The following is a 27283-nucleotide window of genomic DNA, read 5'->3' on the forward strand; positions in this document are numbered from 1 at the left end:
GATGGGCTGGGGGCTATGGGGCCATAGCCAGCACCACACACAGTCTGGGTGCAGGCAGGGGTGCTGCTTGCTTTTTTCTGCAACCCATAGAGAACTGCAGCTTCTCATCTGGCTGCTCGTGGCCCATGGATCAGTGATGCAGCCTGGAGAAGCAGCAGCCTGACATGGAAGAGGTGGAGGGTGTTTGATTGGAAGGTGGTGTTTGCTGGCCACCAGCTGTGCAGCATTCCAAAGTACCAGGAGCTCCCCTGTACCATAGCAGCACAGCATCCCTGGGTACCTCAGGCTCCCGAGCAGCACAGCATCCCTGGGTACCTGAGGCTCCCCCAGTAGCACAGCATCCCTGGGTACATGAGGCTCCCCCGCAGCACAGCATCCCTGGTACCTGAGGCTCCCCAGTAGCACAGCATGCCTGGGTGCCCAGAGTTGATGCCATGCAGGAGGCAGGAGGGGCCCCTCTTTCCAACGGGGAGTTGCTGTCCCCACCTCCTCAGTGCCCCAGTATCCAAAGGGACATGTGGGCTGCCATATGTCCAGGCTCTGAGGCCCAGCCTGGCTGTGCTGCTGCTCCAGGACAGAGGGAAACATAGTTCCGGCTGAGCTCGTGGCACCCATGCACACTGAGAGGGCAGACAGAGAGGCAGTCCTGCTTTTCCAGCCCTCAGGGTGCGGAGTGGATGTCCTCTGAGCGCAGCACTTTGTAGACGACCCAGTAGAAGATATTGAAGACCAGGAAGGTGAAGGGGAAGACAGCTCTGGAGATGGTGTCGATGCGCTTGGCTCGGTCGATGTAGCGCCGGTGGAGGCTCTCCCCTTCTCGCAGCAGCATCCCGGCTGGGGGGGGGCTGTAGATGCCGGGGCCCTCCCCAGCCCCATCCTTCGGCTGCAGGCAGTGGCTCAGCCCATAGCCACGCAAGTAAAAGCGGCTCTCACGGACAAGCTCTTCCTCCTGGCGAAGGGAAAGGCTGTTACCCTGTGGGGCTGATGCTGCAGGGTGAGCAGGAGCTTGTGGCTGCACGTCCTATGCACCCACCCACTGGGCAATACAATCATGGAAGTGCCCGCACGAGGTTAGGTGCTTTTTCAGGCATCCTGAACTGAACAGGGATGTCTGAAAGCATGGGGCCAGCAGGCTGCAGGCAGAGGCAGGCAGCAGTGTGCGTGCTGCTCATCTGACACAGGTTTTAAGGGTGCATTCAAGGGTAACCCCAACCCTGGCAGCCACATTGATCCCCCCAGCTTCCTCCCAGCCCTGGCTAGATGCCCTGGGAAGCCCGGCTCTCCGGCAGCTCAAGGGACAGAGGTAAACTGGAAGGGGTGGTTTGGATACATGGGGGTGCAGGGCATAGGAGTACAGAGTGCATTGGGGTGCTGGGAGCTTGGGGGTGCGGGCACTGCTGTGACAGCAAGGTGCAAGCGTGCCTGTGCCGGTGAATAGGAGGAGGCAGGCAGCTAGCTGGGACAGAGCTGGGCAGGGATGCAGGAGCCTGGCTGCCATCAGGGCTTGCAGGGCCCCCCAGTCACTCCAAGGGCCCAGAACCTGTTTCTCCCTGCAGGAGCTCGGCAGGAGCTGCCCGGTGCAGCAGAAGAGGAAGGATGAGAAAACTGGACTCCTTGCTGCTCTGTCTGCTATTGCTCACCCCATCCCTGCTCTATGCTGGTGGGTGCTGCAGGGAGGACAGCATGCCCACGGGGCTACATGCTCATGATCAAGCCTCCAAGAGTGCCATGAGAGCCGGGTGCCCGCCCTCACCCGTGGGCCATAGCCCATTGCCATCAGTCACAGCACAGCCCTGCTGCCCTCGCAGCCCCTCGGGTACCAGCCACCCTCCTCCCCGCTGACAGCCTCTTGCCTCATCACACTCGTTTACCCTCGGGGGAAGCTGTGTGTGCAAAGATTAGGCAAGGGATCAGCACGTACAAGCCTCCATGTCTGGCTTCTCGCCGAGCCCCCGAGGCACTCATTTGGTCTGTGTCTCATCCCCCCCGCCCTACTGGTGCCGTATGTGGCTGCGGTGGGTCCCTTCCCCCAGGGAGTGCTGCAGGCTGGCTCCGTGCCTCATGCCTTGGCCATGCACAGCCCTAGTGCTGGATTCCCGATGCCATCCGGAGCGGCACTGAGCCTCCTCGCTGCGCTCAGCCCGCACAGGCGCTCAGCCGGGAAGGGAGATGTCATGCGGAGAGCGTGCTCTCTGGCATCTTTATTTGACTCCGCAATCCACCAGCTAAGCAAGATCTCTCGGTGGGAAGAGCAGCACCAGCTCAAATTGCTGAGATTAGCGCGCATTTGCAGCAGGGTTTTATTCCCCTGCCCCAGGCTAAGAGCTTGCAGGCACCCTGGGGAACGCGGTGGGGAGGCTGCAGCTATTCCCTCAGCACAGACAGACAGCAGGGCCCGCCAGGGCATCCGGGGGAGGAGATCCAGGCTGGGAGTGCTGCTTCTCCCACATGGGTCCCCCCTGGGCTGGGGCAGCCCCACGGTGCTTACTGGGGCTGGGTGCATGGAGCTTCCTTGGCTCAGCTTTGTGGGGTCTGTGCAGCATCCTTGGATGCTCCTGGTGCATCCCTGGGATGCTACACCCCAGGGCAGCTGCGCTTTGGTCTGGTTTAAGCCAGCACATGGTTCCTGGGCTCAGCAGAGCTCCCCACTTCCCTGCCCTGGCTGGTGGGTGCTCATCTCTGGTAGCCATGCTCAGGGGCTGTCAAAGGCAGGGAGTAAGGGAGCATGCTATGGAGAGCTGGGAAGCCTCTCATGACATCCAAGGGCTATTGGTGGTGGAGAGGAGGCTTGGGGCAGCCAAGTGCCACAAACCTGCCTGTGCCAGGTCAGGCAGAGCCCTCACTCTGCTAGAGATGAGCACAGCCCAGGAGCAGCCGTCGGACTGCCCCAACATCAGTTGCCCGTCGGCAAAGGGAGCTGTGCTGCTCCTGCTTTATGGAAGGGCAAACTGAGGCCCAGCATGGGGGTGTCTGCAGAAATCTGCTCCATTCCCATCACTCTCTCAAACCTGTTTTCAGCCCAGGGAGCAGCAGCTCCATCCTATGGGCTCTGCAAATAAATCACTGCCCTGCTTCCTCCATGCCGCTGGGACCGGCTCCTGCGGGGAGCTGCTTTGGGTAAGGGGGGTGATGCTGGCTGGGGGTGCTCTGCCCTGCGGGGTGCTGCCGGAGGCTCGTGCTTTACCCGGGAGCTGGAGATCTGCGAGAGCGTCGCGTAGGTGTGCTCGCCGCCGTGCCGGCCGCTCGGCTGCCGCAGGGACTCCAGGCTGCCCGTCCCGCTGCTCAGGACCTTTTGGCATCCCACAGGGAGCACCAAACAGAAACAGGACAACGGGTGACCCGCGGCTCTGCCCCAGCCCCGGGGACAGGGGCTCAGGGCGCCGGGATGGGGATGGGAGAGGAGATGTGGGCTCTATGTGTCAGGGAAAAGCCCCTCCAGACACCGGGATCCATCTTCAGCATGTGCTGAAGGGGTTTGGCTGCACAGGATGCTGCGAGCCTGTGTGGTCTGTGTGTGTGTGTACTCGTGTTTTCCATGGAGGCCTGGTGCCTCATGGTGTGGATATGGCAAGAAAATGAGAGTGGGGAAGCCAAGTGTCTTCCCCTGATGGGCTGATGAAGGAGAGGGCTGTCCTGCAGCATGGAACGCTTCCTCTCCAGGCCCTGCTGTGTTCCCTTCTGCAGCTCAGACCCTGTCCCTGGGTGCCGCCAGGTCCCATTGGTGCTTCATCACCCTGATGCAGCCGTGAGCCCCTGGCACGGCTGCGGCACAGTGAGGAGCTCAGCTTTGATGCTGCAGGTATGGGGAAAGGCTGTTTCACCCATCCTTGCTGCTTATTGTTCTGCTGTTTTAGAGAAGCAGAACCTGAGGATGTGCTGGCAGGAGGAGGATGGCACCATGGGTGTGTTTGTGTGGGGCACCCATGGGTGCTCTGCACTGTGCTGCTCAGGCAGGCAGAAGCACTGCGATGCCCCTGGGTCCCTGTGGTGCCGGAGGGGCTGGCTGCAAGCCCTGGGCCGTGGGACGCAGCCCTGTCCTGGTGCTAAACTGTCCCTGCAGCCCCAGGCTGTCCCCTTGGTGGCTGAGGATGGGCAGACATCCATGATGGGAAGGACTCACCATTCTCTGCCGCCGCTGGCGCCTGCGCAGGCGCATGAACTCCTTGTGCTGGCGAGAGACAAAGTTGACAGCTGCGTACTCCAACAGGGCAGCGAAGACAAAGAGCAGGCAAATGGCCATCCAGATGTCAATAGCCTTCACATAGGAGACCTGTGAGGATGTGATGGGGCTCAGGGACCTGCTGCCCCCTGCCTCGTTTGTCCCTCCCCACTTCACCCCACTGCAAGGGGCACAGAGTCCCTCTTAGGTAGGACACATGGGTCAGACCTTGCCCAGCCGAGCAGCACCATATTCCTGCTCACTCCATAGCTGGCAAGGCTATGGAGCCAGCCATCCCCAAGGGAATGCTGCCCTTGGGACACTGTGGGTAGCCCACGTTCCCTGGTCAGGCTGCAGCACAAGAGCCTGGCATGGAGCTGGCACTGACCTTGGGCAGGGAGGCACGGGAGCCAGCGCTTTGTGTGGTCATGGTGAGCACGGTGGTGATGCCCAAGCCCACCCGGGCCGGTGCCGCATCTATGTTGATCCAAAAGGAGACCCAGGAGAGGATGACGATGAGCAGGCTGGGGATGTACATCTGGATCAGGTAGTAACCCATCTGTCTCTCCAGGTGGAACTTCACCTCGATGCAGGTGAACTTGCCTATAGGAATGGCAGCCTGATGGGTGAGAGGGACCCTTGGGGCACAGTGAGAGGGTGGTAGCAGGTCCCTGATGTCTCCTACCTGTGTTGTAGTACTTGGTGCAATAGCCCAGGTCCTTCTCATCCCTGAGGATAAACTGCGGGAGTGTCAAGCCCTCTGCCACCTGCACGGCCTCCTGCTCCTCCAGCCACTTGAAGATGAGGTCATTCATGGTGTAGCCGACTGCAAGGGATGGAAGGAGACATGGGACAAGGTGGAACATGCACGCTGTTCATCCCCACCTTGAATGACCATTCCTTCCTGCTCACCTCCCTCAGATGGATGGGATGGGAGGGGACGGAGGGGACAAAGCAAAGCTTGACTCCCCCAGGTACTCACAGCTCTCCAGCTGCATGGTGCATGTCTGGATGTCCATGGGAAAATTCTTGAGGTCCATGGGGCAGGACAGGATCAGAGTCAGCCTGGAGGAGGCAGAGAAAATGAGGAGGTTGCTGGGTGCTGGGACAGTTGGCAGGGGGAGCAAAAGGAAAGCTTCACCTCCCTGCCCAGGCATCACACCAGAGGAGCAGGGCTCTACCTGATGCTGTAGAGCACGTTGCCGTTCTTGAAGATGCGCAGCAGCTTGTTGTCGGTGGTGACCTCGTGGAAATTGGCCCCTTTCTCGTTGGCGAAGAACAAGTCTGGCTTCCAGATGGAGTCGAGCATGGAGGGGTCGAGGTCCAGGGAGTCATCGGGGTACTCGCGGTAAGCCAGGCGGGGGTCATTCCACTGCTGCCGCAGGAACACGTTCACCCGGTAGTCCTGGGGCAGGGGGCACCATGTCAGCTGGGAACACCTCATAGGGCCCGAGGAGGAAGAGGAGATGGAATGGGAAGATGGGATGGAGAAGGAGGTGGAAGGGCCTCAGCCCTGCAGGAGCTGCCTGCCTGGCACTAACCACGGCAGGGCAGGGGCAGCTCAGGAGCCTTCCCATGCTGTTGGCAGCCAGGGGACATTAAAGCCACAGCGGCTGGGAGGAGGAGGAGGACCAGCTGCTGCTGCCTGCAGTGTTTGTTGCAGGGCTCTGCAGGGGGCTGATGTGACAGTTTATGGTATTAAAGCTTGGCAGCAGCACAGCCAGGGAATTTCTAGCCCTGGGGCTTCCTCATGCACACGGGGAGGCAGGGGATGGTGGGGACACAGAGCTCGCTTGTGTTGTATGGCACCTGCTGAGCCTGCCACACTGTGACCCAGCTCAGGCACAGGAATGAGGCCCACAGAGCCCAGCTCTGGTTAAGTGATCCTGGAAAAGCCACAACCATTTGTTGTGTCCCCACTGTGGTGCCAGCGCTCGCAGGACCCCTGTAAACACAGCCACAGGCTTGGCCACTGGAACCTGAGCATCCCCTGTCAGAATCGCTGCCAAGCCCCAAAATAGGAGCCCCCTTTTGCCAGCAAAACCCTCACCATGGTGGTCTCAGTGACGGAGCCAAAGCTGTTGATGAAGATGTTGCAGGTCACGTTAACGGGCGGACCTGAAAAACAGAGTAAAGCCTCCTCTTGCTGCTGGCCATGGAGACGTGCAGGGCAGAGTACCCTCTCCTGCATGCACCGTGTGCATGGATGCACACGAGCATCCCCTCCCTGCTGAGGGCCCCCCATGGGGTGTTGGTGTGGACCCAACTATACCCAGGCACAGCGGGCACATGCAGGGCACTGGGATTGCACACAGGGAGGGTGTTGGGATGGAGGGATGTGGGTCAGGGTCCTACTAACACCTGCCCATTCCCTGGTTTTGGGCAGCCATAAGTGTGGGTCTCTGCCAGGTTTGGAAGCCTCATGTCCTCCCCTTACCTTTGAAGTTGGGTCGAATCCGGGCATCATACCCTGACGTTCGTCCCATAAGCTTGTCCAGGAAATCAGAGGGAGACATGGGCTGGGGTGAGCCTCGGGAAGCAGCTTTGATTTCCTCCCGCCCTGAGACCAGCCTGCGGGGCAGAGGAGGCAGGTGAGCTGCCGGCGGGAACATCTCAGCACCCTGCAGTGCCAGCGTCCAGGGAAGCAGCTGTGCCCACATAGCATCCACTCCAGTGCCATCAGTGTGCTGATCCAGGACCTGCCCCCGCTGTCCTCCCCTCTCTGCCACAGCCTAAGTGCCACATGCCTATGTTTTGCCTGTCCCCCTGACCGCTGTGTCCCCTGACAGGGTGTTTGGGGATGGGTTCCTCCCAGCTCCAGGGCTGTGGTGGGGACAGGGCACAGCAGGCAATGGCCTTGTGCCCGGCAGCCGGGCTCTGTGCCGGTGCTGGAGGGGCAAAGTGTGGATGATCCCTCTGGGTTCAATCACCAGCCCTGGCTTGAGCTGCTGAGCAAACATCCATACCCTGCCTGGCAGGGACTCCTTGTTTGGTGGGCCTGAGGACACAACCATGGGCTGGCCTGGAATGAGTGAGAAGGTGCCCAGGGGCACAGCTGGGCTGTGACACCTTGCCAGGAGCCAAGAGGATGTGGCAGGACTGGAGCAGCAAAGCCTACCTCTGCACCAGCCATGGTATGGAACTGACACGATCTCTCCCATGCAGCGCTCCCAAAGATGATGGAGACTTATTTAAACTGACCCGGGGGGGGGGGGCTGTTTTCATGCACACATCTCAGCCTGCCAGCTTCTCTCCTTCTATCAGTCTATAATGATCATTCCAAGAAACAATGCGAGAGACGCTCGCTCACCACATTGCCAGGCATGTGGCTGTGATGGAGAGGAACTAGCCAGAGACCTCGAACACAAAGGGAGCTTTGAGCACGCTGCTGGTGCTGCTGCACACTGCTTCATAACCCCACCAGGGTCATGCCCAGGTGGGTCCTACTCCTGTTGGGAGCTACAACCCCATTATCTCAAGCAAGAGGATGATGCTAGGAGCTGGGACCCACTGGGGTCCTTCTTCATACCTCCTTGTTCCTAGCAACACACCTCTTCCTACTTCCTCTCAGGGGAGCAGGGCTCATCCTGAAGGGGCTTATGTGCATCCTTTGCCAGCCAGAAATGGCCACAGGGACCATGCCCAAATGATCCAGGCAGGCATGTTTTCCCTTAATTGGAGATAGGCAGCGGGGAGCACCTGAGGCTGGTCCTGGCCAGGAGCAAAAGGCAGGAGAAATTCCCCCTCCAGGAGCTGCATTAGGAAGGTGCAGCTTTGGGAGAAGGGCTGTGAGAGGCCAGGGGAACAAGGAGTTAAGTCAGACCTCTGCCTGCCACACATCTGTGAACCTATCCTCCTCCGTTGGAAAGGAGGATGAGGGCTCTCCCCTGAAGCATGTGGGAGGAAGGCTCCTTGAGGAGGCTCAGCTGAGCTGCAGCCCCATCGATGCCCGCACCTTGAGGACTGCAGGGGTGCAGGAACACCCCGGTGCAGCCACCTCCAGCGGTGTCGCTGGCAGGGCCATGCTGGCACACAGCCACTGGGCACAGCCCTGGGTCCTGGCTCTCCTCAGTTTTAGCCGAGGAGACTCTGTCAGTAACGTGGCCCTGGAGCTCAGCACCTTGTGGAGTGAGGGGAAACACTCACATCCGCCTAAGAATGCCATCCCGAGACACGCAGCTCCCACACGTGAAACGAGGACATTTTGATACCGTTTCCCCCTCCCCACCACAGATGCCGCGGTTCTCCCCCTCGCTGCCCCAGCCGTTCTGTCTGGGTAGTGGGGGAGGATGGAGGCAGGGAAAGGGCTCAGCCCAGGGATGCTGCAGCCCCCCAACCCCTCCCTACCTGGCCCCTTCTCCCCTGCGTCCCACCTTGCCCCAGGTAGCACCCAACGTGGCCAGAGAGGGAAAAAGGGACCTGAGAGCTTTGGATATTCCATCCAAGTGAGCCAAGAGTTGTTCCTGCACCCATGGGATGTGGGGCATCCTCTGGCCTGGGTGACACAGGGGATGGGTCAGGGATTATCCTGAGTCTACCCAAACACCCTAACCCGGTAGAGGGTCTGGGCATCACAGGGGCTTTTCGGTAATAGAGAAGGAGCTGCCTGGGCTGTCACCTGGCTGGAATCACCCCTTCTCCCACCGTGGCAAAGGTTCCCAGCTTGGCTGGGGTCAGGGGGATCAGAAGGGACCCAGCATCGGGGCAGGGGCTGCTGGGGACAGGAAGAGCCTGGCCGGGGCTGGAGGGGGAAGGTCTGGTGGGTCCCTGGGGTACTGGTCAGGGTCCCAGGGATGTGGGGAAGCTTCGGCAGCCTGCGGGGACGTCCGGATTGGGGCTGGGAGGGTTCTGGCTGCGGAAAGCAGACCCTGAAGAGAGGTCCGGATCGGGTTTATGGGGACTGGGAGGGGATGCCCGGGTCCCGCAGGAGAGCTGTCTCCGAGAGGGGATGATGCCCGGGTCCCGGCGGGGAAACGTGGCTCCCCTGGGAGGGGGTGAGGTTCTGGGTGCCCGGGGAGCGAAGCGGAGAGCGGCGGTCACCGCAGCCCCACGGCCCGCGAGTGGGGGACACCCCGCGGGACGCGCAGAGCCGAGACCCCGCGCCGTGCGCTCACCTGAGCGGGCCGCGCCGGGGCAGGAGGCAGCTGAGGAGGAGGAGGAGGAGGAAGGCGAGGGCGCCGGCCCGGAGCGCGCCCATCCCGCCGCAGCCCGCAGCCCCGCCGCCCCGGGCGCACGGGCATGACCCGGCCGGCGGCAGCGGCGCCCCCGCTCCCGCTCCCGCCGCACCGGGGCCGTTGCCGCTGCCGCCGCCCCCTGCCTGGTCCCGCTCCTCATAGTCCGGGCGAGCGGGAGCCCGCCGCAGGGTGGGTGCCGAACGGTTGCGGGCCCCGGGAGCCGGGCGGAGCCTCGCCCGCCGCGGCGGCGAGGAGGCGGTGCGCGGCGGCGGGGGGCTCCTCTCCGCCCTGCCCGCCTCCTCCCCAGCGCTCGGGGAGCTCTGCCGCCCCGTCGGGGCTGCCCGGGAGCCCCACGTCCGATCCTGGGGCTCCTCGGCGAGGGGCGCTCTGTCGCGGTGCTGTGAAGGGAGGGAGGTGCGAGGGGCAGGGGCGCGCCCGGGGTCAGGGATGCGGCGAGGAGATGGGATCGAGGGATGCGCTGGGGGTTAGGGATGTGGAAGGGCTGATGGCTGTGCTGGGATCAGGGGATGTGCAGGGCTGAGGGATGCTCCGGGGACCAAGGATGTGCTGGGATCAGAAGACGTGAAAGGCTGAGCGATGTTCCCGGGGGCAAGGAATGTGCTAGGACCAGCGATGTGCTGTATTGAGGGCTGTGCCGGGACAGAGGGACGCTCCGGAGGTACTGCCCGTCCGAGTGTGAGGGGAAGAGCCGGGCTCTGGCTCCTTTCTCCCTCTGCCCGGCCTGGCAGTGCCCGTTTCAGGGCCGCAGCTCAGGGCCGGCCCGCAGCCAGGCTGGGGCTCAGCCCCCACGCTGGGACCACTTGGTTGCTTTTCCCAGAGGCTCGGCGGATGGGCAACCCTCGGTAGGGGCAGGTAAGCTCCTTGGAGAAGGCAAGATGGACAGTCGTGTCTGTGTGATGTGGGAAGCTGCAGTGGCTGCCAGGGAGCGAGAAACTGAGGCAGAAGGAGGAGAGCTGCTTGTTAACCAGGGCAGCATAGGCAGGGCTGGGCTGCTTGGCTGCCTTTGCTCTATCCCCTGGGGCCATCTGGCCCAGCCGCAGTCACCTCTGGTCCTAAGGCAATCTGTGATTAACTTGTGAGGAAATGAATAGTATTAAGAAAAGAGAAAAACACAGAATTAATGATTCCGGCAGACTTCTGTTCACCCTTCTGTGGCTGCCCCATCTCGTTTGTTTGTATTAATTACAGTTTGGTAATGGCCAGAAGCTGCCGTACAAAGCCATTGCTGCAGAGGTCCACAGAGGAGGATCTCAGTGGAGCAGAAGAGCATGGTAACCCCAGGGCAAGTGAGGGGCTCAGGTCTGCACTGACTTCTCCTCGGCAGAAAGCCAGAGGATGATTTCCAGAGCTCCGTGCTGAGTTTGCTGTGGAGAGGCAGCATGACTGAGGGCTGGCTGTGTGAAGGCGAGCCTGGGGCACCTTGTCCAGGGCAGGGGAGAAGACAAGGGGCTGTAGGCAGCAAGCACTCAGCTGTGAGGCAGCGTGCAGGAGCCCTCATCCCCACTCATCAGCTCTCCTAGCACCAGGAGCTGGGACAAGTCTCCTCTGATTACCATTGCCATTATGGGGCTGCAGTGCTGGGAGGTGCAGGGCAGGATGTGGAGCCGTGGGGCGTGGAGCCAGCGCACGCTGTGTGACAGTTTCTCATCCAGAGGCTGTTCGAGCTAAGCGGACCTGACACCGCAGGAGGGGGGGAGCCAGCCGCATCCTCTCTGCCCGCTGGGGAAACTGAGGCACCTGTACGGCGTGCCTGCATCCATGCCTGCATCCTCCAAGGGGATGGATGGAGTGGCCATGGGGCTGGTTCTGCAGGTGGCCACGAGCACGGGCTCTCAAGATAACCATCCACAAGCCTTGGCTGCAGTCAGCAGAGCACTGGGGCTGTGCTAACGAGGCCCGTGGGGAGGCCGGTGGAGCTGATGCGTCAGCGTGGCTCCCTGACGGGCAGCCCTCCTGTCCGCCCTGCAGCTCTGCAGGCAGCCAGCGCGGCAAGGAGTGAGGCCATACTGGAAATAAGCTCAGAGAAAATGAAGGCGGTGAGCATCCATCCCATCGGGAAGGCGAAGGCAGTGCTGATTTGTTGCCAGCAGGGTCAGGGGGATGGAGAGGAGCTATAAAAGCAGAGCCTGGCTGTGCCCAGGGGAGCCCCAGGCACCGTTCTGCATCCTGGACAAGCGATTTTTGGGAGTGACAAGCACAGGTTTCTCCCCATGTTCTTTAAATTGGAGTGTGAGGTTGTTTTTCTGTAGAGAGCAAAGATTCCAGCCAGCAGGAACAGGCTCCCGGAGGCTGGCATTCAGTGCCAGGCTGCAAGAAGCACACTACAACCAGGCTGTGGGCAGCAGCCGGGTGTAGTGCCCAGGGCTGGAACTGGCATTGCCCTCCCCTGTCCCTGCCCAGAAGCTGTCCCCATCACAGTGCCAGGCTCTACTTCTAGAGGTGGCGCAGGCAGCAGAGATTGGGGTTGCTAAGGCAGGGAGGAAAGCGTGATAACCTTTTTTCCCTTTCTCTCTGCTGTCTCTGAGCCCTTGTCAAGCTGTTCCCATGGGGCTGGACTCTGACCTGCTGCGAATCTGCCTGGATCCAGAGCCTGGAGGAGGGCTGTGCCAGTCCACACAGCCTGGATCCAGACCCCTCTCTGCTGCTCAGCCCCTGCATTGTCACATGTATATATTTAATCCTGCCTGATAAACCCTGTAGTGCATTTGCAGACAGCACGATTCCGAAGGGCTGCATGATTCAGTCTCTTGAAAACAGGGTTGGGTTTTTCCTGGAGAAAAGGTTGAGAGGTGCTTGGGCTCCATTTCGGGGTGGACATTTGCCTGTAAGATCAGTTTTGCGCTGTCTGTGTTGGGAGTGGGTTGAAGGGAAGGCAGCGAATGAAGGAACATGCTTTGCTCTTCACCCCGGAGGCAGGAGATCCTGCAGCACCAGGAGGGGCAGAAGCTTCAGGTGGACACAGACTTGTGGTGGGCTTTAAGCAACTTGCTCCAGCTCCCCTCCAGCGGGCTCAGAGGGATTGAGGGGTGCTGGGGCATGGGTTTATAGCAGCTTAGGGGCAGATTTGGAGGTGTCACACACTCAGCATCTCACCCACCAAAGACAGGATAATGGCTCTGAGATTCATCAGGGCAGAGGCAGCTGCTCTCTGACACTGCTTATTTTAATCAGAGAGCACCACACAGCAGGCATCTCCGTTCCCCATCTAATTCCCTCCTGCCTTCTGTCCCCTCTCCTAAGGCTCCCACCCAACCCAGTTGGCTCTGGACATCCTCCTTTCCCTTTTACCCTAGGACTGGGATGTTTTTGCAGGAGTCAAGTTGTGAAACAGGGTCGCTGAGTGCAGAGGGCTTTGCAGCCAGCGTGCTAGGGCTGCTCTGCGCTTCTGCTCTGTACCGGTTGCTTAAATGCTTAATGAGCACTGGGGAGCAAAGTGTTCCTTGGGAAAGATTCAAGGCCTCTGCGCCTTCAGTTTAGGGATATGCCAGTTCCCCTTTCCATGTTTTAATCCTCTGAGCAGTGAAAGAAGGGAAAGCAGACACCATCTCTTTGCTGTGACTAAGGAAAGCAGCAAAACAAATAGGAGCCTCCCTGTGTTCAAGGAGAGGAGAGCCCTGGGGTGGACACGGTGACAGGCTCCCCCGAAGCAAACATTGTGAGGCCTTTAATCAGGTGTGAAACTAATGCCATGGACAACACATTCTCCATGGTGCACTGCTGCCAGCCTGCAGCCTTCCCTGCTCACCCAACATGTGCCCAGACTGGGTGCTTCGTTCTCTTCTAATGGCACATTCATCTGGTTCCCCAGTGTTGTGCTGGTCCTGTCTTTCCCTGGAGAAGCTGTATAATGGGCTCTGGGTGCTTTCCTTCCCTAGCAGGAGCAGAAATCATCTCAGGGTGATAAATGGTGAATAAGGTGATAATGGTGAATAAGCTAAGGGGTGAATAACTGCAGTGGTGCTCTGGTTGGGAGACTTGGGTTGGCTGGCACCAGGGCATGGGCAGAGAGCCCTAATCCCCCTATGTCTCAGCAGGGCACAGGGTCTTGGATGTAGTCACCAGTGGGACCAGGCAGGACGGCTCCTCAGTGGCCCAGGAAGATCATGGGGACTTTTGAGGCTGTTCCTAGGGGAAGGTGGCACCATGGCATGGAAGGAGGGAACGGGATCGTGGTGATACTGGGGAGCCCAGTGCATGTTTGGTGCTTACGCGGCGGTGCTGGCAGGGACCCAGTGCCTCAGCGAGCCAGGCAGGGTGACCTGGAGGAGACTGCAAGGTGAACCGAGGCGTTGGTCCCCTCTCCAGCTAATGTCACTCTATGATATTGTGGCGCTTTTCCAGGCTAAAAATACCCCTGCCATTGGTGCGGCACGGGGCGGGCAATGCATGCAGCCGCCGTGGAGGGATGCTCTGTGCTGTGGGACCAGCCAAGGACAGCCCACGGGTGAGGCTGGGGTGGCCCTGCCAGTGGCCATGGGGCTGGCTGTGGGGCTGGCCCTTCCTGCACCCCAAGCAGCCAGGCACCGAGATCACCTCTTCTCTCCTCCTGCTCCGAGGTGACTGAGCACCACTCTCCAAGGCTGTGACATGCAACCACTGAGCCACAAGTCTCCAAAATACCATGTGAGGAGCTTAGTGACCACTCTGAGCTGGTTTTCAGCCCAGCACGGGGGCCTTTGCTGATCCTGGAGGGTCACACAGCTTCTATGGGTGCTTCTCAGGGTGTGTATGGCCCATCTGGGGACCAGCCTGGGGGCAAGATGCTACAGCAGGGCCCTAACAAGGGGCAGCAAGGTCTGAGGAGCTCAGCCCATCGCTGTGGCTGTGCTGAGGGATGTGCTCTCAGCCCTTTTGTATGGCTGGGGATAAGGCATCATCAAATCGAGGGACTTCACCTTGTTCCTGGGTGTGGGGGCTGCTGGGGAGCTGAGTGTGGGGCACATGAAGGGACAGGGTTGGCAACCCTCTCCCAGGGTTGGAGGCAGTCCCTGCAGGGCAGGATCCAGCTGGGCCAGCCCCATCCACCTTCACCACCCTCCTTGCCATGCAGGGCAGCTCAGCTCTGTGACGTGCTGTCACGAGTGGATCACTCAGAGCCAGGCAATGAGAAATGCAGGATCTGACCCTGTGCCCATGTCTACATCCATGACAGGACTTTCCCCCTGTTGAGCTGGTTGTTGTCTGCACAAAGGCTGCCTGAGCCCTGCACAGCATCCTGGAGCCCTTGGGCATCCTCGGCGCAGGTTGTGGGGTGTTTCAGATGTTGCTCTCCTGAAAGCTATCCAAGAAGAGTCCAAGCCTTGTTCTTTGAAATCAGCCCCTCATCTAACAGGCTGTTATCCTCACACGTCTGACATATTTCTGATAGAGCAGGCTGTCAAGGAAGTATTTCATGTACTCCTCCCCATCCTGTACAAGCTGGGGACTCCCACCCTGGCCTGAAGACATGGTATAAATGGCCCTAACTTGCCTTTACCCATTCATGGGCTATAGACCGTGTACCTCCTGCTCCTCTGCTTTGGGTAACCTACGAGGATCATATCTGCAGATAGAGCAAGTGTGGAGGGAGCTGCAGACAGAGGGAAGGCTGGAGCAATGCTACCAGCTGGTCCCGTGACCTTGGCAAGCTGAAGGGAGAGATTTAATCTAGATAAGTGTCAGGTGAGACTCTTGGGGCCAACTGCAAAGATTGCACAACCCTCAGTGGGCGCTTTGCTCTTGCAGTGTGACATCTTTGTGTCCCTCCTCTTTTCCTATGGGTCACCACTTTGCTGCTTGCCTTGTCCCCAGAGCACACCTCAGTGTGGGCTTGTTCCCTCCTGAGGCTGGGGGAGCAGGAATGGAATTAGAAGAAGGAAGCTTGGACTGGAGCAGAGCTCTTTCTTGGCTGAGGATGCTCCCATGTTTGCTCCCAATGTCCCTTCTTGGTGAGGATGGCAATTGGATGCGGTTGGGATCTGCTATGGACTGCAGGGAGCAGTCCTGGTGGGACAGAACTGGCCTGACCCCTGCTCTGGCTGCCTCCAGCATTTCCAGTTACTCTGGGGAACATCTGTTGGACTTTGGCACTGCAAGACCCCTCTGCCTCCCCGAGCCCCCTCCCCTCCATGGTTCTTCTGTCCTGGGAAGGAGTGCTGTGCAGAACTGATGCTGTGGCCAGTGCCTGGCTGAGGGGTGTTGTATCAGCAAAGGCAGATAGAGGACAGGGGACAGGGTCCCCCAGTCTCCTCCCTACTTTGGGGTACCCATTGTGCTCTGTGCATCCTTGGCCACAGTTGCCATGGCGATGCACATCCCTGCTGCAGCGGGAGCGCTGACAGGGTTTGATGAGCTCTGTTTGCTGTTCTCGCCTTCCTGGCTCTCCTGCCCTCAGCCCCAGCCATCTCCAAACGTGACAGTGGAAGAGTGGAAGGAAATCACCAGGAGCAAAACACACAGCAGCATTGTGTGGCATTAGCTGCAGCTGCCAGCCTCGGCCTAATTGGATGGGGTTATTTTTGTTCCCACTGGAGACCCCCAGAAGGGACAAGTTTGGAAGCGTTACACATCTGCAGCATCAGGCAGCGAGCAGGGAGGAGAAGGAATAAGAATCCAGCCCCTCTGATGGATGCCCACTCCACTGCTTCCCCCTGGTGCAGACACTGTGGTGGGGATGAAGGATTTGTTTAATTAGATGGCAGATCCTCCCACTGCTGCACTGATACAAACAGCAGCAGCTCAGGCTGCTTCCAGTGGGAATCTTGGCTATGGGTGTCTGGGTGTAGGGCTGCCATGGTCCCCATGGAGCTAATGGGTGTCACAGTGCTGGTGACGCTGTGGTGGTGGGTGACAGCATGCTGGGTGCCACCCTCGTGGTGGTGATGATGTGGCTCAGAGGATGGTGCTATGAGGAGCCTTGTGTGACCCCAGGTTTGCTCCCCAGCTCTGTCCTCTGCCCCTCACGCTGTTGTGAGCTCTGGGGTGGCTGTTGTGGGGTCCCTGCTGCAAGTGCCATCCTAGCGAAGGCATCTCATCTGTCCCTGCGTCATCACCTCGCCATCCCCAGGGCACGAGGCTGCCTGTCCCTGTGCAGTTGCTGGCGCAGCAGCATCACCTCAGTGAATGTCACAACTGGAGCAGCAAATGAGTCCTCTGTGCCCAGAGCCACCCTGGGAGAGGAGCCTGTGTGGTGTCTGTGGGTTGTTTCTGCTGGGTTCAGCTGCAGGGGGGACACAGGAGGGATGTGTGGTCCCTGGGAGGAGCATCCCCCCTGGCACAGTTGGGCAAGCTGGGACTGGCATGGGGATGGACAGCAGCATCTTCCTGGGGTCTGGAGGGAAATACACTGAAAAGCTCCCTCTGCGAGTATAAATTCAAGACCAGACACCACAGGCACAATCTCTGCTGCGCAGGGACTGTCCTGGCTAACCCAGGAACTGCATCAGCATCACTCTCCCTCCTGTGAGCTCAGGGAAAGCATGGGGACGAGTTAGCATCAATGTGGCTGTTTGGAGGAACACGACCTGAGCCTTTCAAATTGCTGCAAGAAATCACTGGGGGTGCCCCAGAGCTGAGCCTGGCCCTGGTGCTGCTGCATCCTCCTTTTAGAGCCTGCTCCTTTTGCAGGGGCAAATAGAAGCAGAGCGATCCTGAGCTGTACTTGTGCTTCTCAGGCACCACCAGCTCCAAGGAGGCAGAACAACATTTGTCTTTCCCTTCCAGGATCTTCTGAAAGGTAAATGAGAACAGTTCAAGAATATGACCCCACGAATGGCAAAGCGAGAGAGTAATGAACAGCCCAGAGAACATCAGTGTGAGGCATCTGTTCACCCTCCTCTAGGAAGGAAACCAAGGAGAAAGGCAGTGGACGTGAAAGGCAAATCTGCTGGAAAATCAGCATCTCCCCAAGGCTGTCATTGACGTGGGGGACTCACTGCACGGAGTGAGAGTGTGTGGGGCAGCAGTGGGGCTCCTGCATGCATTGCTTCCGGGGTGCCAGCCACCCTCCTCTGCTGCCAGGCTCACGGCTTCCCCTACACCAGTGAGCCCAGTGCAGGGGCTGGATGGGGAGAACCTTCCGGATTGTAAAACTTGGTCCTTTTAGAAATACTGCTTCATCATGAGAAAACGTCAGCCAGACACAGCAAGAGGGCTCATCTTCTCTAAAGGGTGACTAGGTGGGGAGGTGAGCCCAGCTCGGGTGTAATCGCAGCTGCTGCAGTGGTCCCCGATGAAGGTAGGAGCTGGGCGCTGGTACCAGTCAGGAGGGCTCTGCCCTGGGTTATCTGGCAGGGCTCTGCCTGCAGCCCTGCTTGCTCTGGGGTCCCTGCGACCCTTGGAGCATCCCTGAAGGACCCAGGGCATGGGGTCCTCTTGCTGCCAGGACTGGTACCCACTGCCCAGCCCTCAGCTGAGCCTGGTGAGGGTTTTATCCTGCTCCTCTCATGAACATCCCCTGCCCTTCCTCTGCCATCCTGTGACCCTGGTGTGTTTGTCTGTCCTTCAGCTCCCCCCCCATCCTCTGCCAGCCTCTTCCCGCTTCCTTTTTGTTTTAATTGAATTACCACATTTCTCAGCCTTGCCCCAACCCGGGAATGCAAACAGGACAGCGAGTGCAGCCAGGCCTGGGCAGCGGTGCCCGTCCTTGGCAGCCCTGCAAGGAGGCAGCTGGACAGATGCTGCCGGGGCCATCACGACCTTCCTGTGGTCACCATGTCCTCTCCGTTTGGATGGAACTGCCTGGGAAATCAGGACATTTTGCATGGCAGGAATATCCCTGGAACGCTGCCTGGCTCACCCTGGACACAGGACACATCCTGGGTTCCCAATCTGGGGTGTTTTTGCCCCCCTGATGGGTGAGCAGAGGCAGCGAGGCGGTGGAGAAGGACAGTTCAAATCAGCAGCGGATAACAAGAAATTCAGCATGGCCAGGGAAGCGGCTGCCTAAAAATAGCAGCAAGGTTCTCAGCTGTGACAGGATACACAGGGATTTCTCCCGCTGCCCCATTTATAATGGATAAGGGCGCTGCATTTGCTGTCACTGCCTCCTCTTGGGTGTACCAGGCTGTGCCTGCATTTTGGGGTTGCAGGATGGGGGGGGTGCTTTCTGTGTTTTGCAAGGTCAGCACCCACTGCTGAATGTGATTTTGGCCACCACATACCTTTGGAAACCCGGTCCCGTGCCCAGGGCAGAGCAGAAAATGAGTCCATTGGGATATAAGCAAAGGAATCAGTTGAGTGGGGGAAAATCCTTCCTGAACCTGCAGGGCTGATGCAGCTGGGAGCGAGCAGAGAACCTTCTTCTCCCTGCTGTGAGTGGCCCCTGGGTAGCTGCAGAGAGGGCTGCCCGCCTGCCCAGTGCATGCCGGGGGACCAGGGCAAGCAGCAGGCTGTCCCATGCCATCAGCATGATGGGAGCGGGTATGACAGGCTGTCTGCGGTGATTATAGATGAGGTGGCTGCATACAGAGATGGGGACAAGGAGGATGCTTTGGTCCTCTGCCCCATCCTACTTGCTCTCCGATCTTGCTTCTCTGCCCTAATGCAGGGGAGCAGTGCACATGTGGCTCTACCTTTACCATTGCTGTTACCTGCTTGTCCCCCCAACCGCAAACTTGCCTTCCCTGTGGGAAAGCCTGAGCTGCAGCTGCAAAGCATGGAGGATGGAAGAGAAAACCCCACGAACATCCCATAAGGGCCTTACCGTGCAGGAGGTGTGTTTAGAGACGTGCCTGTGTGTTTTCCTCCAGATACTTCATTTTGGTGCAGCCCATTCCAATGTCTCAGTGCAGAATTGCAGGTGGCTAAGAAAGAAAAGCCTTCCCCATGTCTAGCCCTCACCAGGGGCAGTCCCATGCGCTATTGATGAATACAGGTAGCCAAGTCCTTAATTGCCCTGTGGGTGTTGGATATAACTGGCCAGGGGGCAAAACAAATGGGAAGGTGATCAGATTGATTTATAAGCATGTTTATTTTTACCAGCCTGGCATAGCCTGCTGCTGGCTGGCAAACAGGGATGCATCTCCCCTTCCCTGCCAGAGAAACAGCATTTTCTCTGGCAGGGGCAAGCCAACAAGGAAACCTCTATGCAGGCTGGCAGGCTCCCTGCAGCCACACATGCACAGGCTGAGCTGCTTCATCACTCCTGGTATATGGGAGTGTGCGGTTGTGCACTGAGGGTTTGCGGGAGAGGCGCTCACAGCCTCTCCAACTGAATTGCAAAGGGAGAGCATCCCTGTGGCCACACGTACCCCTGGGGAGTGGGACTGGTCCCTACTGCCAGCAGGTGATGCTGGTGGCATCCTCCTTCCATCCCAGGAGGGAAATGTGTGCTGACCAATAGTGCCAGATCACCAGGAATTCTAAGCCACTTTGTGCAGAACTCACAGCCCCTCTCAGTTGCCACCTTCCCCCAATGGGCTAAAGCTGCCACTTCTATCCCCAGGGCATCAGAAATTGCAGAGACTGGAACTTCCATGTAAAGAGAAAGGAGTTATAATTCCTTTCTTCCCAGTGTCATATTTTTTATATATTACATTATATTTTATATGCTATATCTGTGGGTTGGTGGCTTTTATGTTGTATTTTTTCCTCCCGGTGGCCGGGGTGCATGCTGGGCCCTGCTGGTTCCCGATGGCCATAGGGGTTATGGGTTATTTTCAAGTGGATGTTCTAAGGGGATGTTCTAGGGCTGTCACCCTCCCATGGCCATTGCAAGGCGACCATGGGCGGTTGACATCACTGCCAGGCTACTTGGGTGTTACCTGGAGGGCTGAGGGACGTGCCCAAGGATGCTACCGGCAGCGGCGGCAGTGGCTCTCCCTGCTCTGCTGTCCCTCCCCAGGTCTTCCCATCCCACAGCTGGCTGGGACCCCTTCTGCCACACTGCCTTGTCATGGCGAAACAAGGCAGGGAGCGACACTATGGCACCAGGAGCTGTGTCCCACCTATGTGGGGTGCAATTGTACCCACATGAACCTCTGGCAGCATCTGCACAGCCACCCAAGAGGTGTTTCCCCCCAACTCCTCTGCAGGCAAGCCAAGGGGTGGCTGTTTGGGTGGGCCACCCCACTCCTGCTCTGCTATAGCCCCACAGGGAGCCACCAGTGTCCCCAGTCCCAGGGACAGACAGGCCCTGCCACCCCGCTGCCTGGCACGAAGCGGGGCATTGAGGGACACAGCAGGGCTTTGTCCAGCCTGTGCCTGCTGGGAAGGGGCTGGTTGCCCTCTGCAGGCTTCCCTGGCCACAGCACCCAGGGGAGCTGCGGTACCCATGAGGCACCCAGGGGAGCTGTGGTACCCATGGGGCATCCAAGGGAGCTGGGGCACCCATGGGAACACCCAAGGGACCTGGCTCCATCTGCTGCTCCATCTGCTGGAGCCATACCCATCACTTAGGACCCCTTGGCTGTACCCATCCAAGTGCCATTCCCCCATGGGGCCAAGTGTCCAGGAAAAGTGGCTGCAGGATTCCCAACACAAGGGGGAAAGCTCCCAGTTTGGAGCCCCTAATGCTCAAAGCAGGTCCCCATTCCCCCCTGGCAGGTGCTAGAGAGGGGACATCACTGCTCCCACACTGCCAGAGAGCAGCCGGGGGCAAGCACAGCCTTGGGGGGTCCCCATAGCCACCAATGAGGGGGCACCCCATGGGCACCCCCAAAGCCCTGCGCGGGCCGCGGGGTGGCTGTGGCCGGGGCACCCCGGCGCTGGCAGCCAAGGGGTGGCGGGGCGGCCGGGGCAGGGGCGGGTCCTGTCCCTTTAAGGGGGGTGGCTGTCACTCACAGAGCCCTTTTCTTTGCTGGAGAGCGGGACAGGCACCCAGAAGGGGAAATACAGGGCGAGGGACCACCAGGCAGGAGGAGGGCTCCAAGCCACTGCACCAAGGCAGCCGAGCGGGCGGTCGGGGGAGCTGACCAAGACCAGCGCCATGGGTGAGTATGGGCTGAGGGTGGCCGGTGGTGGCTCTGGGGTCCCACTGCAGAGACCCCTGGAACTTCCCTCTGTCAGCAGCCAGGTCCTGGGGGCGCTGGCGCGGCCGCGCTGGCCATGGGAGCTGCTGCGGAGGATGCTCTGGCATGGTGGGCACTTTCTTTCCCAAAGCAGTTTTCCATCCCTGTGTGCCCATGTGCTGTCTGTGGGGACAGATGCCATCCTCACCGCCTTCCCACCCGAGCCCTCGCCACAAGGGATGGAGAGATGAGAGATGAGGCACTCTTTGTGCCTCTGCTTCCCTATGGATACACCAGAGCTAATACTTACTGGCATACCCCCCAGGGCATCGGGGTGCTCCGTTCCCAGGGGTGCCATGGGCTGCCCTGCCTTCTCCTCCTGTCTGCAGTGCATTATTGTTCGGCTCCAGCAGCAGCTGAGCCTGGGTACAAGGCCTGGGATTGTGCAGCACAAGGGCTCTTTCTCTCCTTCCTTCCCCTCCCCAGGCTTCCCCAGCTCGGCTTCCCAAAGCTGGAGGGCCGGAGCTGCGGCATCCCGGGATGCACAGAACCCCCTGCACTGGAGCCACTCATTGTGCCCAGACCCAGGGCACCTTCCATGCCACTTCCCAAGTGGCCATAAACCAGCATGAACCCAGGCATGTGTGAGCCAGCACCCTGCTGGGTGTGCAGGGCCATTCCTGTGGGTCCCAGTGAGGTTTCAGGGAGCAGCACTGGTCAGGAGGAGCGGGACCCCCCTGAACCTGCCCTGTCCAAGGCAAACAAGCGGGAGGGGTTCCAGCGCTCCCCATAGCGCTGCCTTTGTTCCCTGTTTGCTTTCTGCACGCTGGGGTGGCAGTGCCAGGACAATCCCCCTTTGTTCTCGGTGCCACCACTGACCTTGCTCCCTTGGGGAGGAGAGGGCGCTGCTGGCCAGGACCCCATGGCTTGCTTCTTGTCCTTCGATGGAGGAGATAAGCACTGGGGATGTGTGGAGGGAGCGTGGGTTTGGGAACGCTTCCCATGAGTGCCTGTTTTGGCATTCAAGGCAGAAACGCTATGTACAGATGGGATGTGCCCGGGCAGCCGCTGTGCCCAGGACAGTGGAGTGCCCGAGCCTGCATCCTGGGGAAGGGCAGCTGAATCCCTGTGCAAAGGTGTTGCACAGCCAGGGCAGAAGCTTATCGCAGCTTAGAGCCAAACTGATGCTCCAGAGCCAGATGCTGGTGTAAACCCACCTGGCTGCTCATCCCCAAACCAGGTAGGACAGCTGCTGGCTGAGCAGCTCCAAACCCAGCCCATCAGGACCCTGAGCTAATAATGCTGCACATTAGAGCCCTGACATGTAGAAGGAGCAGATGCCCATGGCCCCACTGCTAAAAACACTCCAGCATTTAGGCAACCCAAGGGGCACGCCGGCCCCTACCCTCTCTTTCCCTACCAGCGTACTGGTACATGAGCCCTCTTGACAAGTATCTGTCCTGGAGGACTAAATCTATTACACATGTGCTACAACTAACACAGCTCTTCTCCATAAGCACATCTGCTTGCATAATGGGGCTGCCCTCAGGGTGCTGCAAGAGGGGACAAGTGCCCCCCAGAAGCCCAGGGTGCTTGGGGTGCGTACCAGCTCCTCCCACCCTGTCCCATGCCAGGACACGTTGCTGAGTCTCTATTAGGCTTGTCTCTCTGGAGATGCTGCATTCCCCTTCATCTTCAATACCAAAAGCAAAATGCTGATGTCGACGCTGCCCACAGCCGGGCTGTGCCAGCAGCAGGGAGCCCATTAGCAGCTTGTTTGCTGGGTCCCGGTGGCATGGTGCTACATCACCTTGTATTTCCACTTCATTTCCAGGGGGTCAGACAGGCTCACCTCAGCTCCCCGTCCACCTCATACCCAGGAGATGCTGCACAGCCCCAGTGCTGCTGTCACCCTGTCCCTGCTTGGGTGCAATCCTGCACCACTGCTTGGAGAGCTCTTGGTGAAGCTGCTCTTGGGCTCTCCAGCAACACAAACAACCACTTCTGGGTTTCCCTTCAAGCTGCTTCCCTCCTCCCGCTGTGCTTGTCTGCTCCTGAGCTGCAGGCTCCGAGCACTCCCCATCCCGGCCGTCCCATCCCACCTCATCGCTCTTCTCCCTAGGTTTGCTCGAGTGCTGTGCCAGATGTCTCATCGGGGCACCCTTTGCTTCGCTGGTTGCCACTGGCTTGTGCTTCTTCGGGGTAGCGCTGTTTTGTGGCTGTGGGCACGAAGCCCTCACAGGCACCGAGCAGCTCATTGAGACCTACTTCTCCAAAAACTACCAGGACTACGAGTATCTCATCGAAGTGTAAGTACCCTGCTGCAGTGCATTGCCCTCACATCAGAGCCCCTCGCATCTCTGCCTTGCTCTGTGCCAGGACGAATGATGCTCTCACCACAGAGACCCCAGGTTGCATTTGCCGTGCGCCAGTGCTGCGGCTGCATGAAACAAGTCCAGAGGTGACTTGTTTTTGTTACATGCTTTTATCTGACCCTGGCTAGAGCTGGACCCCTGCATAGGTAGGTATGGAGGGCATGGGGGAGCTGGCGGTGGCCCACAGTCTTGCTCAGCACAGCTTTGCCAGAACTCCTGCAGCTTCCCCCTTCAGTTTGGTACCCGGGGCTGGCATGGGCAGGGTAAGTCGTGTTGGCCATGCTGCATCCAGGGCTGAGCTCCCTGCCCACTCCTCTCCCTGGCAGCATCCACGCTTTTCAGTACGTCATCTATGGCACTGCCTCCTTCTTCTTCCTCTACGGAGCCCTGCTGCTGGCCGAAGGCTTCTACACCACCGGCGCCGTCCGGCAAATCTTCGGGGACTACAGGACCACCATCTGCGGCAAGGGCCTCAGCGCAACGGTAACTGGGGGCCCGAAAGGGAGGGGAGCGCGAGGCCCCCAGCGAGCTCACTCGTTGCAGCGGGTGTGTCAGTGTTTGGGAAAGTGGCTAGGACATCCTGACAAGGTGATCTTAACCGGGGTTTGGCACCCCTTCGCGCGCCCGCAGCGGGTTCACCACGCGCAGCGTGGGCAAAGGGCAGGACACGTCCGGTTTTTGGGGGTATCCCAAAGGGAAGCGCAGCCTGGACACCCTCGCCCAGGCTTGCTGTGGCCCCTGGGGACCAAAAGCAGCCCAAATGGCCACGTTTAAATGCTTTGTGTTTAAGCATTGCTGGGGAGAGCCATGAGCATCCTCGCAGTGGCAGCATCTACTGCCCCTAGGGTTGTCCTCTCGCTGTGCCTGGGGACTGTGACAAAGGGAGCCTGTGGCCTGGGGGAGCAGAGGGGGATGGCTGCGGTTCCCTTGGGGCCCACTGGGGTGGCACCGCGGAGGGAGGGCAGGAGAGCCCCATTTACACACCAAGGTGGGTTTGGCAGCTGCCCTCTCGCAGAGGCCAAACCCTGCCTGGCCGTGGTTATCCTCGACTCCATGGGATGCAGCAGCCGTCCTGCTGCCGTCGGTCACCCCGTACACGTGTACCCAACCTGGGGCTGGGGCTGGCCCTGAGAGCTGCAGGGAGCACGGCTGTGCCGCTGCTCCATGTGGGCTGCTTGGGGACATGCCGGGTTTGGTGGCAGTGCAGAGCCAGCTGCAGGCAGCATCTCAGTCCCCTGCCTGCCCTACGCTCTGTCCTGCCTGGGGACCCTCGCGCTCCCCTGTCCGTGTCCCTGTCTGCTCGGTAACCATGGCTCTGCCACGACTTCTGCTGCCCCTTGCAGTTTGTGGGCATTACCTACGTCCTGACCATCATCTGGCTCCTGGTCTTCGCCTGCTCTGCAGTGCCCGTCTACATCTACTTTAACACTTGGACTACCTGCCAGTCCATTGCCAACCCCAGCAAGACCTCGGCCAGCATTGGCACCCTGTGTGCGGATGCCAGGATGTACGGTGAGTGCAGGCGTCACTGCCCAGGAGGGTTTGAGGTGGAGGATCAGTAATGGAAGAGAAGGCCCCGGCAGATAATGCTGGGATCAAGCAGGGGAAACTGCTATAGAGACCCAGAACACTGGTGTGTGTGTGACTGTGGGATGCTGTGCCCGGCTCACCCGGCTCCCTGTGTCTCAACAGGCGTCCTGCCCTGGAACGCTTTCCCTGGCAAGGTGTGTGGCTCCAACCTGCTCTCCATCTGCAAGACCAGCGAGGTGAGCACCTCCCATCACCCCATGTGTGCTCCCCTCACCAGGCGGCCTCCGTGCTGTGCTCCCCAGCCGGTGTGCATGGTCCCAGGAGCTCACCCCGCTCTTCCCTTGCAGTTCCAGATGACTTTCCACCTCTTCATCGCAGCCTTTGTGGGGGCAGCCGCCACGCTGGTCTCACTGGTGAGTCAGTGCTCCCCCTGCCCGGCCGTTCTCCTCCGCCTGCCGAGGAAGTGGGGGCAGAGGACAACGGAGGTGGCGGGCATGGATGTGACAGAGCCTGTGCTTGTGTCATTCTCTGGCACATAAGTGCGGACGGTGAATTCAGGCCATAAGAAGGTAGAGGTGGCTGCTGGAGAGGATATAGAGAAGCTTTAGGAGAGCACCAGGGAGAGGTCCTGCTGCCTGTTCCCTGCCTTTCCCTGGCTGTCTTCTTGCTTTACACCAGCGATGAGACACTGCAATGTCCTGCTGGTGGAGCGGAGCCATGGGGCTCCAAAACTGCCCTATTGGGGTGTGGGGCTGGGGGATGCCACCTCGGGTGTACCCCAGCACAGAGCCCACCCTCTTTGCCTACGGGAGCTTCATCTCATCTCGTGCCCCTTCGCTCACTCTCTTCCCACCCACAGCTCACCTTCATGATTGCCGCCACCTACAACTTCGCCGTCCTCAAGCTGATGGGCCGAGGCACCAAGTTCTAGCCCGTGGTGGAGCCCAGCCAGACAAATGCCCTTCTTTTCTCTAACCCTGAGGCTTTAACACTGCAGCCACCCGACACCAGGTCTCCTTCGTTAACTCTGCCTCCGCCGCTGACTCGTTTCCTCTTCCTCCCTCGCATCCATCCTGCCGAGCGTGACCAGGAAGGAGAGCTTCCCACCAATGGTCGTCTCTTCATGCACTTTTCTCTCTCTGCTCATCCGTAACCGGTTCGCTCTAGGGGCCCAGCCAGAGAAGAGGAGGGACTTACTCCAGTGTCCCGATGTTGCCTAGGGATGAGCAAAGGCCTTCATGCTCTTGGGAGGAGGAAATCTGTGTAGGTTGCTCCATGAGTAGCAAGAGGCTACCTAGAGAGAAAAGGAAGTTGGCCCAGTCCTGGTACCATTGCTAGAGACTCTCCTGGAGCTGTCTGCTGTCACCACCCGTGGATGGAGAGTAAGAGAAGGATTTTTATTTTTCCCTTAGCAAAGAAAGATGAACTTCCCCCAAATTACCTGCTGCAGCCAAGGCAAAGGGAGCTCAGGGCAAGGATCTTCCCACTGCGGAGAAGAGAGTGCTGACCCCAATGCTAATAAAGCCCTAACGCAGCTCCTCCTATTAAAGCCTAAAGGAGTTTGGTGTCTCTGTAGACAAGGGGGACTCTCGGCTTTACCCTCCAGGCAGCAGATAGGTTTGACCGAGGGGACATCTCCGTGCCAGGCCCTGGGAGCGTAAAGCCAGAGCCACCCCTCCGCAGGCAGGGGAGAACCCTCTGGACTGCGCCTTGCCGCTCGCTCCCGTCCCTTCACAATGGTGCTCTTTGGGGTGATGTCTGCTTTCTAACCTCCGCTGCGTCGGAGAGCTTGGTTTGTTCCTCACCCGTCCCAAACCTAACTCTTCCCTTGTTCTGTCCCCTTCTTCCCCTGTGTTTCCTGCAAGTCAGGACGACCACCTCATGCCTGCCAGGGCGGGAGGGACTGGCAGCATCTCGCTGAAACCCATGGAGGAGTTGAGGAGGGAAGGAGAGGCGGCTGTGTGGGGGTCATGGGGTGGAAACACACCTCTGCAACCCTTTGGTGCCAGTTCAGTGCTTTCCCATGGAGCGGGGCAGCAGGGTGAGGGATTTGGTGGACACAACCTCTCCCCCATGGCAGCTGGAGGAAGCCCTCTG

At 59.4% G+C, this 27283-nt stretch overlaps 2 protein-coding genes across 4 annotated transcripts; one reads left to right on the forward strand and one right to left on the reverse strand.

Annotated features, from left to right (window-relative positions):
- Nucleotides 1-661: 661 nt before the first annotated feature.
- On the reverse strand, nucleotides 662-9493 carry LOC308224654 (glycine receptor subunit alpha-4; the record flags this gene model as incomplete). 3 transcript variants are annotated; one of them, XM_080624807.1, is made up of 10 exons in its annotated part: nucleotides 662-949; nucleotides 3185-3289; nucleotides 4121-4270; nucleotides 4548-4762; nucleotides 4845-4985; nucleotides 5142-5224; nucleotides 5341-5564; nucleotides 6210-6277; nucleotides 6597-6730; nucleotides 9274-9356. In XM_080624807.1, the coding sequence occupies 10 exons, from the start codon at nucleotides 9354-9356 to the stop codon at nucleotides 662-664; spliced, it is 1491 nt and encodes a 496-aa protein (XP_080480933.1). The 3 variants fall into 3 exon arrangements, with proteins under 3 accessions (XP_080480933.1, XP_080480932.1, XP_080480934.1); XM_080624806.1 differs by lacking the exons at nucleotides 3185-3289; nucleotides 6210-6277 and having other exon boundaries at nucleotides 9274-9493; XM_080624808.1 differs by lacking the exons at nucleotides 3185-3289; nucleotides 9274-9356 and having other exon boundaries at nucleotides 6597-6726.
- Nucleotides 9494-21259: 11766 nt separating this feature from the next.
- On the forward strand, nucleotides 21260-26117 carry PLP1 (proteolipid protein 1; the record flags this gene model as incomplete). Its single annotated transcript, XM_080624472.1, has 7 exons — nucleotides 21260-21410; nucleotides 23404-23590; nucleotides 23983-24139; nucleotides 25000-25168; nucleotides 25349-25422; nucleotides 25534-25599; nucleotides 26046-26117. 7 exons carry the CDS (start codon nucleotides 21260-21262, stop codon nucleotides 26115-26117), a joined length of 876 nt encoding a protein of 291 aa, XP_080480598.1.
- Between the last annotated feature and the right edge of the window lie 1166 nt (nucleotides 26118-27283).

Source organism: Psittacula echo, assembly GCF_963264785.1.
Source record: "Psittacula echo genome assembly, chromosome: 8".
NCBI lineage: Eukaryota > Metazoa > Chordata > Aves > Psittaciformes > Psittacidae > Psittacula > Psittacula echo.